At 36.8% G+C, this 23,997-nt stretch overlaps 1 protein-coding gene across 9 annotated transcripts in view; it reads left to right on the top strand.

The window, feature by feature from the left end:
• Nucleotides 1–23,997, top strand: part of Dcp1a (decapping mRNA 1A) — a 64,072-nt gene that overhangs the window by 6,665 nt on the left and 33,410 nt on the right. For all 9 annotated transcript variants that reach the window (XR_010050125.1, XM_013143869.3, XM_063257281.1 and 6 more), the window contains one exon: nt 18,565–18,631. Coding sequence is in view for 8 of the 9 variants with exons in the window: in XM_013143869.3 (XP_012999323.1) it covers nt 18,565–18,631 (67 nt within the window). In the remaining variant the exon portion in view is untranslated. The remainder of the gene's footprint in view (nt 1–18,564; nt 18,632–23,997) is intronic.

Raw genomic sequence — 23,997 nt, 5'->3', positions numbered from 1 at the left:
ATGCCGCTGAGCTAAATCCCTGGCCCTAGAAAGATTTTCAACAAGTGGTAGAAACAAGTTTCCTTTGTTGAACAGAAAACACACTAAACCAGATCATTCCACAGGAGAAATTATTTGAAGAGAGCTGTGTTGGGGAGAAGTGAAAAATGTATACAGTGATTTGGGGAACGTTAAGGCTTCTCTTGAGTGTCTGTTTTGTCTGCTTTGTCCTAAAAGTAGAAAAGTCTCCTTAGGTCACCAAGCTTATGAGTCGTTTAGGGACTTGTTTTTTGATTAAAAAATTAGTTACTGTCTGATTATATCTATGGGTAATTATACCTGATTCTTTAGCTATTCTTTTGTCATTCTCCTGTGAGAAATACCACCAAGACACCTGACCCATTTAACTCAAGTTAAACAACTTCATATCCAGTTTATTGCATTCAAATCAAGTTTTAGAGCTAATGTAATAGAACTTTGAACTGTAACACTTATTTATTTTTAGTTTCTTTATATTCATGCAAAGTACCCACCTGCTCACTTTACTCCTAAGAAAAAGGTAAACATCTTACAGGGAAAATGATTTCATTAATCAGGAGTTTAAGTTTGGTAATTTTCTCAGCTATTTCAGAAACACTGTAATCATTCTGTACAAAGAGCTTTCAACAACCTAAAAAGGCATCAAGTGGAACTTCAATGAAAAGTGGGGAGATTGCAGATTATGCAGTTATTGAACATTTATTATTGTGTGTTACACTGCCTTATCTCTGACTCCCAACTCATAGGGTAAGGAAATGAGACCTGAGACATAGAAACCTGTTTAAGTGTCATAAAGACAGTGAGAGATACAGAATTGGAATCTACAACTGTTGGTCTTCAAAGCCAGTAGTCTTTCCATGTACTGCAGCAATAAAATTCTGTAATTCATCAGTTTGTATTGAGAGCACTGCTGTTAGTAGAACTCCATAATGATAGAAAAGTACTGTATCAGTACTGTCAGTACTGTCCATTGTGATAGCCACCAGCTGTAAGTGGCTAACTACTAAGTACTTGAAATATAGCTGCTAGTATAAGTGAGGAATAAAATTTTTTAGTTTAGGTACTTTATTTGAATTTATGCAGCCATGTGCTCTAGCAGCTATCTTATTGGACAAGGAAAGTTTAAAGCATGAATCTTTTTTAATACATTTTTTGTTGTGCCTTGTCTGATTGGAACAACAACTTGGGAAGCTATGTGTTAGATTTTTATGCCTCTTGTTTAGTCATTCCTTTTTGAAAGTTATAAATGATTTCTAGATTAAAAAGCTGCAGAAAATATATCTGAGGATGACTTTTCTATAAGAACACGTTTTTGTCATGGAATTTGGTTTGTGGATAAGTACTGTATTCTAGGCTATAATACAGGCCCGCTGTAGTGTACTTCTTGCTGTTCTTTTGGGCTGCAATAGTCCCATAAAGGCAGAGGACCGTGTGTGTGTGTGTGTGTGTGTGTGTCTTCTTTTTTTATGTAATGCTAGAGAGATCAAACCTAAAGCCTCACACACTCATTAGCACAAACCTAGGCAAACACTGTACTACTTAGCTGCACTCCCAACCCTCTATAAACTTGTTTTTTTTTTTTCTTATTTTTTTTATCAGTACACGTGTACAGTACATAATGACATTCCCCATGGGGTTATTGGCACATTGCATAACACATCTTAGTTCTTTTTATATCTGCTATCCTTCCCCCCTCCTGCCATCTCCTGGTCCCCTCCCATTTGTAAGAGATCTATTTGGCTCCTCATTTCCTTTTTTCTTTTTCTTTTTTTTTTTTTTTTTTTTTTTTTTTGGTACTAGGGATCGAACTCACGACCTTGCACTTGCCAGGGCAGGCACTTACTTCACTAAACTAAACCCCAGCCCCCCTCATTTCCTCTTATCTATCTTTTATTTTGCTCTTTGTTTGTATTTTTAGTTTCTCATTAAGAAACTATCTGATATTTAAGCTTGTGTATCTCATTTATTCCACTTAACATATAGTCTCAATTTGCACCCTTTTTCCTACAAGTGACTCAAATTTAGTCTTTGTGCCAGTCACACTCCATTGTATGTGAGTGCCACATTTTCTTTAGCCAGTCATCTGTTGATGGACATATAGACCATTATTATGAAATGGCCAGCCCCCTGAACTTCAAAGTAAAAATAAGTCTGGGCAGCTAGGCATGGTGGAAATCACCTGTTCTCCTAGCTCCTTGAGTCTGAATTAAGAGGATTGTGAGTTAGGCCAGCCTGGGCAACATAGCAAGACCCTATCTCTAAAAGGGGCCAGGGTATAGCATAGTGGTAGTGTTTGCCTAAGTGTGCATGAGGTGCTGATTTTGATCCCCAGCATTGCAAATACACACACACACACACACACAAAGCAGAAGTCATGCTGACCACTAGGTTATGATGTTACAAAGATTTTGCTGTGTAAACAGGCACATTATTATCAACCTACTAATCTGTTTTCACTTGGAAACAGAATCTAATGAACTGAATAACTGGATTATAAAACTGTTCCACAGAGACCTTAACCTTCTAGGGTTTCTGTTACATAGGCACATCAAAAATATCCAGCTCCTGTCCAGCAATACCCCACCCCCAAGTAGGGGACATTTCTGTAGGCCTACATCAAGGTGAAAAATCAAGCTATACAATACATGATGGGAAGCTGAGGCAGGAAGATTGGAAGTTTGAACTCAGCATGGGCAACTTAGCAAATAAAACATAAAAGGGGAATGGGAATGTAGCAGGGTGAACAAACACTCTATGTTCGATTCCCAATGCCCCCCACACACATACACACACTGAGAACTAACTAGGAAGTATATGAGCTTACACTGGCTGCCAGCTGTTATGGAGCTCTTGGGGTTGGGAGGCATTGTTTGATATAAGGATATCATTATAGTATAAAAAATCAGGAAACAGGACCTCATGAGGACTGAGGATGTAGCTTATTGTTAGAGTACTTGCCTTGCATGTGTGAGATGTTGGGTTCTGACCCCAACAGCACAAAACAAAGAAAAAACCTTACACAGTAGGGAGCTAGAGCTGTGGCACAAATACCAGTGTATATCCAGTCCCATAATGAGCTGTATATTGATGGAGTGGAAAAATGTTTGTCCCCAACCTCAGGAGATGAAAGCCAAGTTTATTTATCTCAGTTTGAATCATGGGCTATAAGGAAATCATCTCCCTAAAAATTATAGCCATGAACTTTCCTTCATATGAATTTTTGTGGTTCAAGTTACTACATTCATCTGGATAATTTCTTACTCAAACCAAGAAATCAATATAAAAAATCATCAGCCAGTAAATACTCGAGAATATCTGACAGAAGCAAATGCAAAATTCTTTGGCACAACATGTCCTTAACCCAAGTTGGCCAGGAATCTCAGAAATAAGCTTCAAGGTCCAAATTACTAACTGCTGTCTATAAGGAAATAACTTACAGTGAATGAAAAATAGTATGCAACAAAAGTAGGTTAAAACAACTCTTCCCAAAACTTTAATTAATGAAATAATCAGCTAGAGACTTTAATGGATTATAAAATGAAGTAAAAAGATCAAAATGCCATTAAAAATAACAAGTAGATTGAAAAATAGCCAAGTAAGACTTATAGAAAGTAACATTTAAATTGCTGAAATAAACTCTAGCTAGCTTCAACAGTTGATTAGTAACTGTGAAGGTTGCTTGAGATAATCTTTACAAAAGAGCCCCAAACTAACAACATGCTCCTTAGAGGATCAAGGAAAAACAACCAACAAACCAGTAATTTAAGGAACATTTTCAGCTACAGCAGAGCATTTGTCTCCGCCATATCATGGCTGTAGGAGCTTCTGAAGCATCCTTGTCTAGTGCAGGAGGCAACAGCCACATGCAGCCTTGAGTACTGGAAAGGATGGCAGTGCAGCCATGGTGCTAATTCTATTTCATTTTCATTGAACTTAGTTATGAATCTGTTTAGCTTCGGTGGATTTAAATTTAGTTCAATTCCAAAGGATATAAATTTTTTTTTTGTCTTTTTTGTTTTTATTGGTACCAGGGATTATGCCGCTGAGCTAAATCCCCAGCCCCGAAAGGATATAATTTAGAAAAAACAATTAAACACGGAAAATATAAGAAGTAAACAAGAATTTAAAAAAAAAAAGGAGGCAAATCAAGATAATTACTGAGAATACAAAACAGTGAAATGTCTGGTTTTGATAAAGGTATTTTAAAAAGGCGAAAGCTCAAGGTGAAGTGGAAATATTGGACAGTAATAACATAAACTCATACCTAAAAGCATCCCAAGACTTAGATGAGCATAAATTGATTAGTTTTGGACTTTTAAATAAGATTGTGAGACTGAGGATGTAGCGTATAGCTTAGTTGTGGAGTATTGGCTAGCATATGGGAGGCCCTGCATTCAGTCCTCACCATGGGAGAAAAAAATTAAGGGTAATCACTGCAGAACAAAAATAAGATACTTTTCAAACTAGTACAAGAAATGTCAATAAAGGTTAAGTAAACTAAATTTGCCAGTTAAAATCCTGCAGTGTATAAACTTATAGCCTAAATGCAGTTCATCAAGCAAAAAAGGCTGATGGAACTATTTAAATCATACACAACTAGAAAAAAGCAGTTTTTATAAATCTAATGTAGCAATAATAATTAATTACATAGAGATGATAAATAATCCAGAAGGTAAAGCAACTTTGAATTAGTAGTATGCATCTCATATATGTCAGAATTACACTTTGAATGTTAAAATCCATGATTATCATGAGGGATTTTAATAGGCTACCTTAGTAATGACAGAGCGTAAGGAGTTTCCTAGGAAAGGATAATTTAACAAAAACGTCTATAGTTTTAATATATCTCCCACCAAATCTAAAGAAACTGAGAAAAATAATCTGTTCAATAAATGATACTAAGACAGCTCTCCATATAGAAAACTCAGTCTTTAAAAAGAAAGGTATAGGAGCTATGTATTTCTAGTCTTACCTTCACAGGAAACTTGTCTCTTCAGACCATTCTTCTGTGGTCAAGAAATCGTGTTTCCATTACCTACTGTTCAAGTGCTTGCTTGCTACAAGCAACATACATCACTATGTAATGTTTCTTTAGAAGGTATTTCCCCCCCTCCCCAATCAGTGTCAGGATGGTTTGGTTGTTACTCCTATCGACATGTCATAGAGTAGAAGTGGTGGCTTGGTATCTGGTTTTTTATGTATATGCTCCTATATGCAAATACTTCTAAGCATATTCTCTAAAGTGAATTCTGAGCAGTTTTTTACAACTCTAAAAGCTCATATATGAATCAACAAAAAACAAAAGCAAACAATCTTTTTTTAAAAGGAAACCTGGTTAATTGAAAATATTGCAGTACAGGTTTGTGGTACCATCAAGCTCTATGAAAGTGATTCTTGTGTTTAGTAATCTTTTTCAAAATCTATTTCAAATATTTTTTTTTGTTTTTAACTAAGAGTGATTATTTCATGTTTTAATTCATTAAATATGTATCATGTGTATATGTATCTCCTTAATTCTACTGTAAATTCTTAGAAAACTCTAAGCAGAAATCATTAAGTGTTATTGGGATTTTCAGTGTCAGAACTCTGGCTTCCTGCTAAAGATCAGGGTTCTAATGAAAGACGTTTAAGTCTAGGAGTATATGTCTATTCTTAAAATAGCCACATACGAATTTATAGTAAAAATGAGTGATTAATAAAATAGATTTTGGAAAAAAAAAGTTACTGAGGCATAATTTTTAAATTGTATCTAGCATAAGGTTTAAGGTGTGTGGTTTGAGGATTGTTAGTTGTAAATTTAAGAGATTAGCCTCGTAATAGTGAAAATCTGGTCTTCCAGAGAGATCTGAAGATGTTTATGTATTTTCAACTCAGTAATTTTCAATAGCAATATTCATCCATTGATTAGAAAGAGTACATCCATTGATTAGAAAGAGTACATACCACTTAGAATGTGCCAGTCTCATCTGATTAGAAGAAGGCTAGGTTTTTTTTTATTCTCAGCCTTAACTTTATTCAGTCCTTACATATAATTTTAGCTAAAAGAGAACTAATTATTATATTTACTATATTTGACATCTTTTTTATTGAAAGGTAATAATTTTACAGACAACCTATGGGGCTTCCCCTAAACAGTACCTTTAAGGCAAGGTACGCTGCTGAATGTTACTATTCTCATTTTAAATGTTTTCTGTAATCCCAAAGTAGTTTTGGAAATTTAAACAAAGTCCTTTTCAGTTTTCTAAAAGAAGTTAAATATATCCTGAGTTGTATTTTACCTGCTCATTTTTAAACAGTAACAAATTTGTTTTGTATGAAATACCTTGAAAATAATCAAATCTAATCTGAAATTTCCTTAAGAAAATATTAATGACGTATATGTACTACTCTTTAGTCTGCTTAACAATAAAAATGAAAAGAAAAATCAATTACCTAACAAATACAACTGAAAATAAAAATATTACTACTATTTAATAGTCTTTAAAACTTACCTTTAAAAGTCTGGGAGACGTACCCTTTTGTTTCCACTTCACTTACAACTTTTCCTTTGTATCGGGCATCAGTCTCTTGATAGAGAATGTTCTTAATTAAAATTAGGTCACTTGAAAAAGCAGACAGATTCATTTCCATAGTGTTGAAAAAGCAGCTGCTAAATCGAAAGTTTTAGTAGAAAAGTTTTACAAGTGCAGTAGTGTGTGCAGGTTTGGTTTTTTTTTGGGGGGGGGGTCTTTCTGGTTGTCCTTTCTCAGTTCAAGGACAATGCTCAGAACAGCAAAGATAATAGATGGCTACTGGCATTTGTAGCAGTTCTCCAGACTTAAAGCACAGCAAAAGAAATTTTCTTGCAAGATGAATTTGTAATTTGTCAAGTCAAAAAATGTGAGTTCTACTAAAAGAAGAATTTATAAACAATAAGAAAAGTTCCGCAGTTCATTTTTTACAATCTTGAGTCCAGCACAGTGTTTCTCTGGTAGCCTGAAGAAAGGCCATCTTCCCCCATCAGCTGCAGCCTTGCTCTGCTGGTATGATTCTATAATCAGTGAAGGAGAAGGGATCTGTGGCAACTGCATTAGTCTGGCCTTCCTAGACCAAGATAAGTAAAGAGCCTCGCTGTTACTGTGTTTGTAGATTGAAGAGGTAAAAACACCATGAGAAAATACAGACTTTGGACTCAGAATGGCCGATTGTGATGCTCTGAGGTCAGACATTTTAAAGATACATACTGCTTTCTGTTCCCTTTGTTAGCCATTGCTTCACACACTAGTAGAACCTCAGCCAGGTACCTTCTTGGTAAGCTGTTTCTAATCCAAAATTTTGGAATTTCCAAAGAAGATGTTTTTCAGTAGAATTCCCTAATTATTAGCTTTTTTTCCTTCTAAAATAGTGTTCTCAGATAAAAGCAATTTTTATCTCTATGTACGTTTGATGCGTATGTTTGTTTTTGCTTTTATTTTGAGACAGCATCTATCTGAATTGCCCAGGCTGGGCTCCTGTCTTCTTAGCCTCTCAGAGTGCTGTGATTTCGAGGTGTGCAACACCCTGCTTGGCTTGCTGTTGTCTTCTTTGAAATTTTTATTAGTACGTGTTAGCAATACACATTGATTACATTCATTGTGAAGAGCTGATACATGTACATAACACATTTTAATTCTTATTCATCCCCTGCCTTCCGTTCCATCCCCTTGCTCCGCTTCACTTTTACAAAAAGTCTGTTTCCTATTATTTATCTTTTGTTTTGCTCTTTAATTATATTTATGTCCCTCATATAAGAAAAATCATACTTTAAGCTTATGTATCTGCTTTATTTCACTTGAGATTATGGTCTCAATGTACACCCATTTCCCTACAGATAACTCGTTTATTCTGTTTAGTGAGTACCACCCCACTGTGTATGAATACCACATTTTCTTTGTCCATTCATCTGTTGGTACAGGCTACTTCCAGGATTTAGCTGTTACGAGCTGTGCTACTATAAGCATCGGTGTGCATGTGTTACTAATATAGTGCCGTTAATTTTTCTGGGAAGATACTTTGATATTATCTTAATTAGAAAGATTTTTTAAATTAACTATACATGAAACACTTATTTCTTTTAGACAGTTACATTAAATATTTAATACTTTCCATGTCTTTTTTCTGGAATTTAGAAAACATTACACTGGGAGACTGAGACAGAAGGATCTCTATGGGTTTGATGCCATCTTGAACTGAATAGTAAAACCTTGTCTCCAAAACAGAGAGAAAGGGAGAGAATAAATAGAAATAGTTCCTGATAGACAAGAGAGGTCCTGATTGGGTTGTCCAAGATCATAGCATTTTAAAACTATGGAAGCAGTATTTCCAGTAAATATCTTCTAACTTGATTTAGTTTAGAGAAGGGAGACAAATACTAAAATTACAAACTGAGGTGCTTGCAGTATAGCATTTTTCAATTGCCTAGCCTAGGTCTTTTAACTAATGTTCTACAGCGATACCATTTTAATTTTAGAAATTGAACTCATTGAGCTCTTTCTCTACCATATTAGTATTCAGTGCTCTAAGATGAATGATCTTGGCCAAAAGATGGAGTGGGGTGGAGCAGGGTGTGAGCTGCAAAGAGAGCCAGACCACATTTACCAGCGTTGCTTGTTAACACACGATATTTTCTTGCCTGCCGAAGTATTTGCAACCTCCCAAAATTCTCTGCTTATAATCACAGGCCACTCTCCATTCATATTTACCCGCCTTCTTCCCCATGTCTGTGTGTTCTACTGCACACTCAGATCTCCCTTTCTTATCCTTCTGATTGGGAGGGCTGTTGGCTTATTCCCATGGATAAAGCCATTGGCCTTTGCACTAGCCAGAGATTTTTTTTTTTTTTTTTTTTTTTTTTGTATTAGAGAAAGGCCTTCTGATTATAAAGGTACCATAAAAGCATGTTTGACTATAAAAGTGTAGTATTTGTTCCCTTGTGTAGGAGACTTTTGTCAATATCTTTAGAAGTTGTTAGGGTTTTGTTTGGTTTGTTTAGGTCTTTTTTAAGACCAGATCTTGCTGTGTAGTTCAGGCTCCCCTCGAATTCACTATGTAGCCCATGCTATTCGTGAACTCCCAATGATCCTCCTGCCTCAGCCTCCCGAATACTGAAATTTCAGGTACGCACCAGCACACCTGGCTCCCATTTTTAGAAGTTTTCTGGCTCAGTGCCGGCACCAAAAGGCTTAGCCCCCCTTATCTGTTTGGCACCATATTGAGAAAATCTCTAGCCTCTTAAGTCCTGTTAGAAAATAGCTCAGATCTAAATACTTAATGAATCAAAAAGATAGCATATGCATGAGAATGGTCCCCAGCTCTGTTTTTGGGAAGTTTCACAGCTTCTCTAGAAGTCTTCTAGGACTCCACAAAGTCTCCAGATTAATTTGAATGTTTTTGATCTTGTGTGTGTCATGCTGCACTCAAGATGAGCAGCCAGTGTAACACTGAACCATACTGTGTGGCTGGGTCTTCAAAAAGGACTCTAGGAAATAGAAAACTTACAAGCTTTTAAAAATTTCTAAGTATTTAAGCAATCCAAATACTTATTGTTGTTAGTATTTTTCACATTTGAAAAGCAAGGGAAATGTTTGATGAGGGGTGTTCTTAATGTGCAAGTTGATATTTTATAGAAGTACAGTCTTTTCTGTCACAGTTCCTAACTGTGTAACACTTTGGCTTATGTATATAATGGATTTGGGACTAGTAGTCACGATGTGTGATGGGTGTTCATTCACTAGTTTACATTCACCTTGAGAAAAGCCATTTGTAAATCAGGATTCCCTTGTTATTTGTATAGCAAACTAATACATTAAAAAAGCTTTTTCTGAAAGCTTACATCTTTTGTAGTATAATCAGAGAAAATATTTCAGGATGTCTCAGAAAGTGAATTGTTGGCAGGATATATTGGGCCTTTGAATGTAAATTCTCTTAACGGAAGAATACTCAGCTTTGGTTTTAGAGACAGTGTCCTTTGCAGTTCTAGCTATCTGGTGAACTTATCTGTCTTTCCTCACTAGTGGCAGTGACAGGCTTAGTGGCAGCTCTCTGGGCTTGCTTGCCAGTTCCATACACTGAGCATTTGATATTTTGGCAGACAGAGCTGATTCCTGAATGCGTAACTGAACCTCTACAGGTCTGCTTTTGGCAGAATTGAGTGTGACTCTTATCCTTTACCCATTAAGCTATCACTATGGCTTCCTTATCTTTATTTCTTCTGCAAGCATGCCTTTGAAAGTGTTTGGCTCTTTTTTGGCAGTTTATTTGATAATGTACAAGTGTAGAAGTATGTGTCTTATTTTTAAATTATGCTGGAATTCTTGAAGGAAAAAGGACTTGAGTGAAAGTTTATCAGAAGTTGACAATTCTGATAGGCTTACTTTGGTTTTCCTAAGAGTTTTAGAATCTTTTGGGAAAATATACTTAGTTGCTCCTGTGTTCCTTTCTGACCCTGATGTATTACATACGGTAAATTCTTTTTCATCACTATAAATCATAAAAAGGTATACACACACACACACACACACACACAGTATTAGAGAAAAACGAAAATCTTCTATTTGGACTCTGGTGTTTTGGGTGTTCCTTAGCCAAGATTGGAAGAGACATATTTAAAGAAGGTGGCTGCATGTAATTGCCATATATGGAGTCTTTCAAAGCCCCAATCTGATTTACTGTATGTTGGAACAAGCGTTAGCTGCTGAGAGCGTAACTAAAACCCTGACGTAGATAATGCTTAGTATTTATTTCCACTGTAACAAGGCTGCTTGTGTGCTTCCATTGAGATGTCAAAGCTGACTTAATTTGTCATTGTATATCATGTAAAACATTCCAAAATTACTTGTAATTTATTGGGTTTTGATTCTGTTTGAAGTGCTCAAACTGTTTTGAAATTCTGTGAAACAGAAGAGGCACCATAAAAGCATTCCAAACAGGAAGTTCACAGTATGCCAGGGATTCAGAGGCTAACCAACGTGGGCTTCCTTCAGGTAGTGTGGGCACCTATGAGACTGAGGGATGCAAAGACTCAGTACAGTTTAATGTGATCAGAGATTTTCCATATCAAAGAAGCTGCCTTGCCAAATTAGGGGAAAATACTTTTTATTATCTTTATTCATTAAAATGAAGCCATGTGTTGGCTCTGTGTATCAGTGTTTTAGTTCACTCTACAGTAGAAAAACTCCACTATTTCTCTTGAGAAATTTTAAAGTTAGGAAGCTTTTTGTGAGCTAATGACTTTAGTTCAGTATAAAATGTGGTAGCAAACCTATAGCACACATGTTAATTTGCCAAAGATGTTAATGTATGACTTGTTTCTAAACTAAAGACTTCAGTATTCAGTTTTAATTGCAGTGTTGGCTCTTTGCAATGAACAAATGGGTTTAGGGCTGCAACTTGGGCTTTCTTTTGTCACTAAAAAGTTCACCATTGCTGGTAGAAAACATAATTTGCCATTAAAATAACCAAACTGTGGTTTCCTAAATAGATTGTCTATTATGTACTGAAGATTTAAGCCAGAGCATGCTGGACTACATCCCAAACAAACAATTTTTTTTTGAAATCTTTTTAAGGTTTTATTTTTTGTACTGGCATTTATGTTTCCTATAGTTTATGCTGTCTTTTTAATGTGAAATTTAACTTGACTGTTAAATTAATTTTTTACTATGTTGCTTTAATCTTCAAGCATAATTGAAGCTCACTGACTTCTTATGTCTATGAAAAGATGTGATGTTACTTTAATCCAATGAGATTTAGGCAAGTGGTATGTAGTGGCAAGACAATTGGTCTAAGAAGGAGGGTGCTTGCATTCTATAATAATTCTGAGACTTCTTTTCACTTTTCACTTAGTAGTAAGTCACTTAAGTCTATCCTTTAGCTTTTATTTTCTAACCATAAAAATTCATAATGGTTCCAGTCTTAGTAGCATAAGCAGGTAATCCCTGTTAGTCAGGAGGCAGAGACAGAAAAATTACAAGTTTGAGACCAGCCTGGGCAACTTAGTGACACCTTTCAAAATAAAAAGAGCTGGGGATGTGGCTCAGTGGTGGAGCACTTGCCTAGCATGCATGAGGCCCTGGGTTCAACCCTTAAACTCCTCCAAAATGTCTGAGACTTGCAAACAAATGCAATGGCGTTAATTTGTCTTTGCCTCCCATCTCTCTGCTAAGTGCAACCCTAAAACCTAGAAATGATACAAAAGATAATCAGGAGAATCTGAAAGGTAAAAAGAGAAAGGTAGTATGTCCCAGGACCTGCAAGTGGTGGAATAACCTGGCAGCAGGGTGTCTTGCAGCCACTTACCCAACCAAAGAAGAGAACCCAGGCTTGGTGTTTCTTGCCCTCCAACCTAACAGCACAGAGTGACCCAGGGAGGATCATTCCTTTCTGAGACTGAGTGGGACTCCTGCCAACTATACAAGGCGAGCCAGGTCAAACTGGGAAGAAGTACCAGAAGCCCTGCTGATTATCAGTAGCCACTAGGGAGAAGCTCTCCCTCCCTTCCATGAGTGGACAGTGGAGAAATAATAAGAGGGGATCATATCACAACCTGCCTGGCCTGGAAAACAAATTTCTTCTTTTTGTTTGTTTTTTGTTTTTTGAGAAAAGGTTTTGCTATGCTGTTCAGGCTGGCCTTGAACTCATTTTGTAAGCAGGTTAACCTCCAATTCGTAGCAGTCCTTCTGCTTCAGCTTTGCAGTGCTGGGTTACAGATGTGTCCTACCACATCCAGTGCTGAGAAGCAAATTTCAGCTGTGAAGTCCAAGGACTCGATTTGCTTCCTGTAGGAACCAAGTAGCCTGGCCACAAGAAATTCCACCAATCCCTCTTAGCTGCACTGGCTAAGTACCTATTAACTTCCCACCCCTAGCAATTGGGAAAAGAAGAGCAAAATTAACTCGGAGCAAACAGAGGTTGGGAAATAATAAAAGCATAAATCAAAGATGTTGAAAATAGAAAAACATGGGGGAAAAAAAGCCAGGCAAAGTAGCACATGCCTGCAATCCCAGCACAGTATAGGAGGCTGAGTCTAAAGAATTACAAGTTCAAACCCAACCTGGGCACCATAGTGACTTCGTGAAACCCTATCTCCAAGTACAAAATTTTAAAAAACGACTGGGAATGTAGCTCAGTGTGAAAACTGGGTTCAATCCTCAGTACCAGAGAGAAAGAGAAACTCAGTGAAACAAAAGGCTTGTTTTTTTTTTTTTTAAGACAGTGAAGTTGATTATTAGCAAAACTAACAAAAATGAATAAGACACAAATTGCCATATCAAGAAGGAAACAGAATCTGTTTCAAGTCCTGCAACTTGTTGGGGGAATGGAAGTATTAAGACAGCTTCTTGCCATGTAGTTCAGGCTGGCCTTAAACTCGAAGTGATCCTCCTGCCTCAGTCTTCCAAGTGCTTGGGTTATGAGAATGTGCCACCACGCCTGGCTAAATCATGCAGTTATTAAAAAAATAATAAGGCCCTTTTATGAACAAATGTACATCCACAGATTTGATGACTTAGAGCAGAACAGTCTGAGCACAAACTGTAGAGCTCAGCCAAAATAAAATAAATAATACAAACAGTGCTACAAATATTAAATATATTGAATTTGTAACTTAATGAGTTTCGGAGAAAGAAATCTCCAAGTTCAGGTGGTTTTACAGGAGAATTCAAAAGAATTAACCCTAATTTTAGTTCCTTCCAAAAGTAGAAAAAGGAACACTTCTCAATTGTTTGCTTTTCTTCCTGTTTTTTTGTTTTGTTTTGTTTTGCTTTGTTTTTGCAACACTGGGGATTGAACCTAGCTTCCCTTTGAGCTACACTCCTAGCCCCGTTTTCTCTTTTGTTTTTATTTCTGTTTCTGTTTTGAGCAGTTTCTAAATTTGAGTTGCCCAATCTAGGTTTCAATTTGGCAGTCCTGTTTCAACCTCTTAGAGTCCTGGGACTACAGGTGTGCACTAACACGCCCAACTCAAGTATTTTATAAGGCAAAGACAATAACAAAAAAGAAAATACAGCCATACATGTTGGTGCCCGCCAGTAATCCTAGTCACTTAAGAAATTGAGGTTGGAGAATTACAAGCCTAAGGCCAACCTGGGCAATTTAGTGGTCCCTATCTCAAGATTTAAGGCCAGGTGTAGTGTGGTATGTGCCTGTAATTACGGCACTAGGAAGGCTGAGGCAGAAAGACTGCCATATGTTTAAGGTCAGCTCAGCAAGAACCTGTCTTTAAAAAAATTTTTTTGAGAAAAGCTGATGGTAGGCTAGGGATATAGCTCAGTGGCATAGCAGCTGTCTTGCAAACGCAAGATCATGAGTTCAATTCCTGATTGAAAACTAAAAAAAGCTGAAAGTATAGCTCTGTTAGAAAACTTGAATAGTAGATTTGAGACCCTAACTTCAGTGTTAAGTACATTTCAAAAAAAATCCCTACAAATAAGTATCTTTTATGAACTTAGAAGTGTAGAATTCCTCCACCGAGTATTAACAAATAAAATTGTTCAACATAAAAAAATCTGTGGTTACTTCACAAAACAATAAAGTACAGATGGCTAATCAAAACATGACGAAATGCTGAACATAACTGGCCATTACAGAAATGCAAATTAAAACACTGAGAATCCGTCTCACTCCCCACCAAAATGACCATCATCAAAAAAAATCAGACAGTAGCAATGCTGACAAGACTGCAAAGGAAAACGAAGCCTTTTAATTGTTAGTGGGAATGTAAACTAGTATACCCATTATAGAATCAGTAGAGAGATTCTTCAAAATACTAAAACCAGAAATTCTGTTTGACCCAGCTACCCCTCTCCTTAAAGAGTTAGACATATTACCATGATATATGCATACCCATGTTCATAGTAGTACTATTCATAGCAGCTAAATCTTGAAAGCAGCGTGTATATCCATCATCAGATGAATGGACCAAGAAAATGTGATATTTACACTCAATGAATACTACTCTCCCACAAAGATAAACTTGAGATATTTGTAGGGAAATGGATGTATCAGAGTCCATTAGTATATATGTGCTACTGAAACATTTGAATCCATTGTGTTAAGTGTAATACTGACTTTTTGAGGATTTAGCTTTTATGAATTATACTGCTATGAATGTGTGTGTGTGTGTGTGTGTGTGTGTATCACTGTAATGTCTTTAACTCTTTTGAGAATATACCTACAAGTGGAATAGTTGGATCAGCAAGCTAAGGAAAAGTAAACATCATGTGATCATATTTTGACACACAGAAATAGTCATTTGACAGAATCCAAGGCCTGTTTATAGTAAGAACTATCAAGTTAATCATAGAATCGAACAGTCTCACCTTAGTAAAGAACAGCTACAACAGTTTACAGCTGATACTACTTATGGAGAAAGACTAACCTTCCCTTTGAAACAATAATAAGGCAAGGGCACCTATTCTCACGACTGCTATTCAGTGTCTCACTGGAATTCCAGGCACCGCAATGAGTCAAGAAAAAGAAAGTAGCTACAGACTGGCAGAGAAGAAATACAGCTGCCCCTATTTAGGTGACATGAATGTTTTTGTACAAATTCCAAGAGCTAATAAATGAGTTTGGTAAGGTCTCAAGATAATGAGAGCAACACACAAAAATCAATTGCATGTCTACATACAAACGATGTGGAAAGCAAAATTTTAAAACATTGCCTGTTACAGTCACTCCAAAGTAAATTACTCCACTTGTACAAAATCTGTGTGCTAAAAGTCATAAAATACTGATGAAAGAAATTGAAGAAGATAAATAAATGGAGAGATACATTGCCTTTGTTTTTAAGGACTAAACATAGTAAAAATATTAATTCTCCTCAAATTGACTTACCAATTTAAAACATTTCTTGTTAAAACCCAAGCAAAGTTTTTGGGAGGCATGGGCAGGTTCTGAAATTTACATGGAAAAGTACAGGTCCTAAAAGGTAAAACAATCTTAAAACAAAAGGTATAAGAATATATTCTACCCATGGGCCAGAGGTTTAGCTCTGTGGCACAAGCACAAGGTCATGGGTTTGATCCCTGTACCAAGAAAAGAAAATATTCAACCCAGTATTAAGACCTACTGTATAACTATAGTAATTGAGACAGTGTGGTACCACTAGAAGGATAAGCACATAAATTAATGGGACTGAATAAAGAATACAGAAATGGGCTGGGGATTTAGCTCAGTGGCATCAGTACCTGCCTGGCAAACGCTAGGTCATGAGTTTGCTCCCTGGTACAAAAAAAAAAACAGACCTACACAATTATGTCCAACTAATATTTAACAAAGACATAAAAGATTTCTTAATAGAGGGATGATGTCATTTCTAACAATAACACTGGTATATTAGGCCAAAAGAAAACTGCATGCTTTAAACAAAAATTAACATAGACTAAATCTACAACTTACATGTAAAACTATGAACTCTTTAGAGAAAAATAGAGAATTTTAGAAGTAGATCTAAAAGAGTTCTTAGATTTCACACTAGATTAAATCATGATCAATGAAAAGAAAAATCAACTTGTTAGACCTTGTCAAAACTTGCTTTGAGAAGACCTTATCAAGAGGATAGAAATGTAACAGTTATGTTTTCAAGCCATATTTCCAGCAAAAGTCTGGTGTCTTAAATTATACAAGCTCTCAAAATTAAACACAAAAAAATTTAATTAGGGCGTAAGACATGAAAAGATATTTCAAACACAGGACATAAAATGTCAAAGAAGCACATGAAAAGGTGTTCAACATCATTAGTTTTTAGGGAATGTGAGTTCAAGCCACAGTGAGAAATCACTATATACCTTTCAGAATAGCAAAAATTAAAATTAGCAGCAACATCAAATGCAGTAATTTGGAGAAACTACATCACTCATGCAGTTCTTATAGAAATGTAAAGTGGCGCGGGCACTGGAAAAACGTAGTTTTTGACTAAACTTAACATGAGGCTACTTACTCTTTGGCATTTAATCCATAGAAATAAAAGCTTATTACAGATATTGGTAGTAGCATTATTCATAATAGTCAAAACCCAGAAACACCCCAGAGTCTTTAGATGCACGGAGTAGCTAAAACACAGTGGTGCATCTATGCCATGGGACACTATTGGGAATTGGGGCAGCTGTTGATGCAAGCAGTGTGCTAGATGACTTTGGGGACTATACACTGTTAGAATAATTGATCTCGTGAAGCTGCATGCTATTTGAATGATGCCACTTTCACAACACTCACAAAATGACATGAAAGTAAAGAATAGTGTTTGCCAGGTCAGTATGAGGGAAGGGGACCCAGGAAAGTGAATAGGGCTGTAAAACACCAGAGATCTTTGTGATCATGGAGATTCTTCTGCGTCTTGACTAATCTTTGTCGTTATCCTGGCTGTAATATGATAGGACAGTTTCATAAAATGTTACAGTTATTTCAAAGTAAGTTTACTTAGGGAAAAAAATGGGCCAGGGATTTAGCTCAGCTGTGTAAGCACCTGCCTGGCAAGCATGAGGTCATAAGTTCGATCCCCAGTACCAAAAAAAGCATAATGAAGCCAGATGTGGCACATACTTGTAAGCCCAGCACTCTGGGAGGCTGAGGAAGCAGGATTGCAAATTTGAGCACTGCCTGGGCAACTTAGCAAGACCTTGTCTCAAAATTTTAAAAAGTATGATTATAATTTTAATCCATATCATGTGTGAATAATTGATTTAAAGTTGGATATGGAGCTATTCAAACCCTTTTCACTGTAATTTTTATTCTATATTAGAAGCTTCAGGAGACAGTTTCTGACCTTTGATTAGCCAATGACCTTGATTTTCAGTAGTTACGACTCCTCACATTTTAATTTAAATGTAATGTGTCTCTTAATTGATATTGATAAAGTCTAAGTCTGTTTTTTTCTTGACAAAACAAATAATGATGCATCTTATATTTATTTCTATCCTAGGTTCAGTGAGATCCAGTAGATATGTCTAAAACCATTTTTTTCAGTTTTTATTTAAATATTTCATTTGTCCTGGTTTTATTAAACAGAGATTTGAAGAAGTGTTCCCCCTACCTGCCCCTTTAAAGGGAGTATTAATAATTTAAGGGTTTAATGGTAAATTCAATGATATTTTGTGGTGATATATTATTTACATATACAGTGAACCCTTGATTTATGAACTCAGTTCGTTCCCAAGGACTGGTTGTAACTCAGACTGCCAGTTGAAGGCCCAGGCTCCTCCTGTACAGTCTTCAAAGTCTATCCTGTCTACAGACAGGCCTCAGTGTTCTTAAAGAAGCATTGGCCCAGGATTTCTCAGTTAACCTCCACAGGAAAGGATGCAGTATTGCTTCCAGAACTCCTTAAAGGTTAAATCTGTATCTGAGACCATCTGGGAAGCACAAGCGCCAGTATTCAGGTTGTAACTCCACACTGGTTGTAAGTTAAAACCAAAATAGTAGTCCTAACTCAAGTTGTTTGTATGGCAGGTCGGTCATAACTCAAGGGTCCATTGTACATAAATGTTGAAACCTCATTTCCCTTCATCTTTTCTTTTTCCTTTGTTTTTCAAGTATCAATATACAGTATCTGGTTTTATGACAAGAACGACTGTCACCGCATAGCAAAACTCATGGCAGAGTAAGTATTTTTATTACTCTATAGATTTAATTAGTGAGATATGAGAAATGGAAAATGACTTCTCACTGCCTTCCTGATTTTCTTTTTATTGCCAAAAATTTGAAGGAAGCAGAAAAACTTAAATCTAAAACTGTGTGTAATTTGCTACTTTTAATATTTTCATGTAACTTTTTCCAGTCTTCTCTGTATATGTACCTTAGGATTATAGTCATGGTAATGCTGTATATCCTGCTTTTGCTGTCAACATCAGTTTTTTAGGGCATTAAATTTTCCTTGGTAGCATTTATAATAACTGCATTATAGCTAACCCTAAGGGTAGTCCGTAACTTTACCACAGCCTACTCTGGGTCAGGCCTGGCAAACTGTCCGGCTCCAGAGACTGTCAGTTACACCCAGAACACAGCCTGACTACCATATGTAGTGGCTACCGAAATTCCCACTGTAATAAGTGATACTGTATTCAGTACCCTGTAGAACATTCTAGCACATGTTTGTAATGAATTACTTACTGTCAGTGAACTTACTGACTCAGGCAAGATTTATCAGGCTTCAACCCACTAATGGATTATCATCCAGAAGCATTTTTGTAACAGAATCTAGAAACTTGGAAAATGACTTTCATTGAATTTATGTTCTGAAGGATACCTCATCCTTTCTCAAGCCAGCCCATAAAACCACGCCTCCTGTGGTCTAGTCATATTGCTCGATTGCCAGCCTAGATTCTGGGAGCTTGAAACACTGGTTTTGGAGGGGCCCAAGAGCATACAGAGGTCGAGGAAAATACTGCAACAGGCAGTATTTTTTTCTTTAGTTTTACTTAAATCTTAAAAATCTAGCCCTCTCTTCCCACTCTGCCAAATCAAAATTCTCTTCCTCTTTTATGAAGTTTGTGTCTCAGTTACTTTTCTTGTTGCTGGGACAAAATACCTGACACCAAGTGAAAGGAGGAAAGATTTATTTTGGTTCACAGTTTTCCGAAGGTTCAATCCATAGTTGGCTGGTTTCAAGGAAGGACAGCATGGCAGAGGAGCTCTGCAGAGCAGAGTCCATTTGTGGCGTTGCAGGCAGGAAGAAGTAGGACAGCAGCAGCAGCAGCCTGTCTCCCTTCCCCTTTTATTCCATTCCAGCTACAAGCCCATTGGTTGGTGCCCCCACACCCAAGGTAGACCTTCTCATTACCCATGCCCAGAACCGTGATAAACCAGTTAGTGTACTAATTGTAGCTATCACATATCCTTAACCAATACTAATACATCTTAATCAGTGGTGGCGAACCTATGGCACTCACATTATCTGTTTCTCTTACAAGACAAAAATTGTTCATTGTGAGTTTTTTCTAATCTAAAACTTCAGTATTCAGATTTAATTGCAGTGTTGGCACTTTGCAACAAGTAAGTGGGTTTTGATTTGGAGTTTGGGTACCCTGTCTCTAAAAGGTCAGCAATCAACTGCCCTAGATCCAGCAACCTCTGAAAAGCCCCACTATGAGCATACGAGCCATTGGGGGAACATGTAGATATAAACCGTAACAGTTTGTGTCTACATGTATGGAAGAAAGTAGTCTTAAGTTTTTTTTGTTTTTTTGGGTTTTTTTCTGAGCTGCATGAAATCCAAGAGTCTTAAGTTTTTAACAATCTAATTTTTAATGAGTTCTCTTAAAAGTATAGATAATTGACACTAAAACCTCAATTCTAGGTATTTTTGGTGCTGGAGATTGAATTCAGGGAGCAGTGAATTATATTCTCAGCCCTTTGGAGTTGGAGACCCCTATGTTATACTAAAAAGAGATTTTTTCATGTGTTTTGAGGCAGGGTCTTCCTACGTAGTTCAGGTTGGCCTTGAACTCAGAGACCTTCCTGCCTCAGCCTCCTAAGTGCTAGGATTACAGGTGTGCACTACCACCTCAGCTTTTTTCTTTGTTGGTTAGTTGGTTTTGTTTTGCTTTTTGTTTTTGGTTTTTTGAGACAAAGTCTTGCTTTGTAGTTCAGACTAGATTTAAACTCACCATGTAGCCCAGGCTGGTCTTAGACTCACAGAGATTCTCCTACCTCCGCCTCCTAAATACTGACATGACAGGTGTTCCCAACTTAATAAAAAATATTTTAATAGAGATTTTGTTACATATTTATGCATATATAAAACAAGGTATTCAAAAATATGGTGAAATGTGTACATTTTTTAAAGCTTTATTATACTAAAAGACACATTTTCATTAACCCCTCTCAAAAATTTCACCCTCATTTTAAACACACTTATCCCATTATTTTTGCCATTTTTCTGAAGCAGTTCTAGACATCCTCTTGCCTGTACTGTCTTGGCTGCCTCCATATCCGGAATTAATTCCAAACCTTTACCTCTCATGGTCATTTTGACTCTAAGGAAGAGCTAGAAGTTGCACGATGCCCTATCTGGTGAATAAGGTGGACAAGGACCATTGTAATGTTATTATGGGCCTGACTTTCCATTGGATGGCACTTGGCAGCAGCATTCACATATTGTTTTACACATATCATAAAGACACAGAAGAGGACCTCCACAGCTGCTTCAAAATGGCAAGAAAGATAAGTGTGTTCAAAACAAGAGGGCTATTTGAAGGAAGTGTATCTTTAAGCATTCACTGTATATTTTGGTCACCTTTTTCATGTGTTCTGAGATAATTCCTCTCCACTCAGTGCCACCCAAGGAAACTGGGCCTATGTGCTTGAGGACCACATTTGTACATCCCTGTAATATGAGACAGGATCTTGCTGAGTTGTCGTGATTGGCCTTGAACTTTGATGGCTCCTTCCCCAGCCTCCCAGTCAGTTGGGACTAGGGGCCTGTACCAATATTTACATTTTTTGAAAAGGTACATACCAAGTTGAAAAAATAATGACACATATGACTAATGCCAAACTCTAATCCGGGACCATTGTCACATCTTGACCAGATATATGTTTGTCACGCTCCTCCTCTGTAGTTCTTTCTGGTCGTGAACTTGGAGGACAGATGGGTGTTTGTTAGTAGGCGCATCCTGGAAGTCATTGCTCACTGGTAACGTGCAGTCATGCTTATTAGAAAAGTCGTTCTAGACCTACACTTTGTTTTTTATAGCTTTATCTCTAAAAAACAAAACTAACAAAGGCTTCTGATGTATAAAGGGTAGAGATACAGAGCTGGATGTGGTAGGATGCCAACCCCTCTCAGATGTTCTGTACCACGGAACTACACCCCCAGACCTGGATCATTTTGTTGTGTTTGGTTTTGAAAATGGGCTGGGGATTTAGCTCAGCGGCATAAGCGCCTGCTTTGCAAGCAGGCAGTCGTGAGTTCGATCCCTGGTACCAGTAAAAAAGAAAAAGACCCAAAAAAAAGAGTGAAAATGACAGTGAAGGCCACTTATTTTTCTGATTATATAGAAGAAATATGCTTAAGTCTCTAAACTTGAGAGCATATTAATATATTCACATTTTTCCTGCTATCATCTGAGCTCTTGAGTAAGAGAATCTGGCTTTTTGAGCCCTAACAACTATGGAGAGGGAATCATTTTGAACTTTTTTCTTTCTCAGGACAAGCAGTAAACTGATTGCAAGACTTCAAGGTGTAATGCTGACAACTCAAGCTTACCTGAAAATTATTGTATTGAATCCTAAATGAGGCAAAGAAGTAGAAACAGTATGTTCTATTCCTAGAAATAGCCAAAAGAGGGACATTTGTTTACATTTGCAGCTTGTTTAACTAGAAGCAGAGGAAGTGATTACGAAGTACCCTGTTGATAGCTTTTAAGTGTCTGGCCTATTTATAGATGAAGAGAATCCTTTATAAATGTTGCCAGTTTTGGGATACATGACCTTCTGAGCACTAGAGATAAAGAATACTTTTTATTCTCTAAATCTTTTTATATATGCCTGTGTATAATTTAGAATGTAACTTCTACTAACCAGAAATACTGGAAAATTTTTTGACATATGTACATCTAAACAAGTATATCTATACTGGGGATGTGGCTTAATGCTAGAATGCTTGCTTAGCCTATAAGAGACCCTGGGTTTGATTACACAGTGCCTCAATAAATAAAACATGTCTGTCAAGTACCCATTATATTAAATACTTCTAACTGTTTTGACAACCACAATATACAGTATTATAAATTCTCCCAAGTAAAAGAACTGATTTTACTTTTTTACCAAAAGGTGTTAATGGATGCTGAGACACTAAGTAGAAAAGTGAATGAACCTCTAGGTATATGCTGTATTTAAGACATCTTTTATGTCTTAAACTAGCGTTTGTGCCTTAGGCTCACCCCTACTGCTTTAAGTAAACTGTGCATTACCAGAAAACAACAAAAATTCTGTAGTCAAATGAAATTTCTGAGAAAATATGCAAGCCCACTCTTGTTGGAAATCACACTTTAACATGTTAGCTCAGAATGGTTCTATTTTGGTTTTTGTTTTTTGCTTTTGATTTTTTGTTTTGATTTTTGAGTGAGTCTCATTATATAGTACAAGCTGGCCTTAAACTCACAACAATCTTCCTGCCTCAACCTACTAAGTGCTGGGATTACAGGTATACTCTACCGTGTCCCACTGGTTCTGCTATTTTAAAAAAATTTTAAACACATTTTTGTTTGGGGAGTTTTTGTTTTTTTCTTTTTTAAGGTAAGATCTCACTATGTAGCCTAGGCTGGCTTCCAACTCACAGTGATCCTTCTACCTCAGCCTCTGAAGTGCAGGGATTACAGGTGGGCACCATCACATCCAGCCTTGTTTAATATTATTTAACCCACTGTTTGTGTAACATCATTGCTGCCGCACACGCACACACACACACACACACACTCTCTCTCTCTCTCTCTCTCTCTCTCTAAATGGGAATGAACATTGAGTAACTCTTATTCCATAAAAACAGACCTTTCACTTTTGAATTCCCTTTTCATCATTGTCCATCAGGTTCTCAATTAATTATAGCTTGAAGCTGAGCTAGACTTGTGGAACACGCCTATAAACGCAGCACTCTGAAAGGCTGAGGCAGGAGGATCACAAGTTCAAACCCAACCTGAGCAACTTAGTGAAACCATGTCTCATAAAATAAAAACAAGCTGTGGCTATGTCCATAAAAATTCTATGATAGGTGAACATATTTATTACATTTAGAACTAACATCTGAATACACTTCTTTTAAAGATTAGTTGCTTTATTAAAACTTACTATTTTGCTTACTTCAGGCTTGAAGAAAAATATAGGAAATAAAATACCCACCTGCTTTCTACCCACCTTTTAGTTGCTGACATTTTGCTATGATTTCTTCAAACCTCTCTACTTAGGCAATAGAGAAGTTGTTTGGAAATGAAAGCCTACTGTCTTGGTTAATTTTCTCTCATTGTTTGG

Source organism: Cavia porcellus, unplaced genomic scaffold (genome assembly GCF_034190915.1).
Source record: "Cavia porcellus strain 051 isolate PalLab524CR breed Dunkin Hartley unplaced genomic scaffold, mCavPor4.1 scaffold_10, whole genome shotgun sequence".
NCBI classification, from domain to species: Eukaryota; Metazoa; Chordata; class Mammalia; order Rodentia; family Caviidae; genus Cavia; species Cavia porcellus.
The sequence above is the reverse complement of the archived record's forward strand: the minus strand, read 5'-3'. Positions and strand labels throughout refer to the sequence as shown.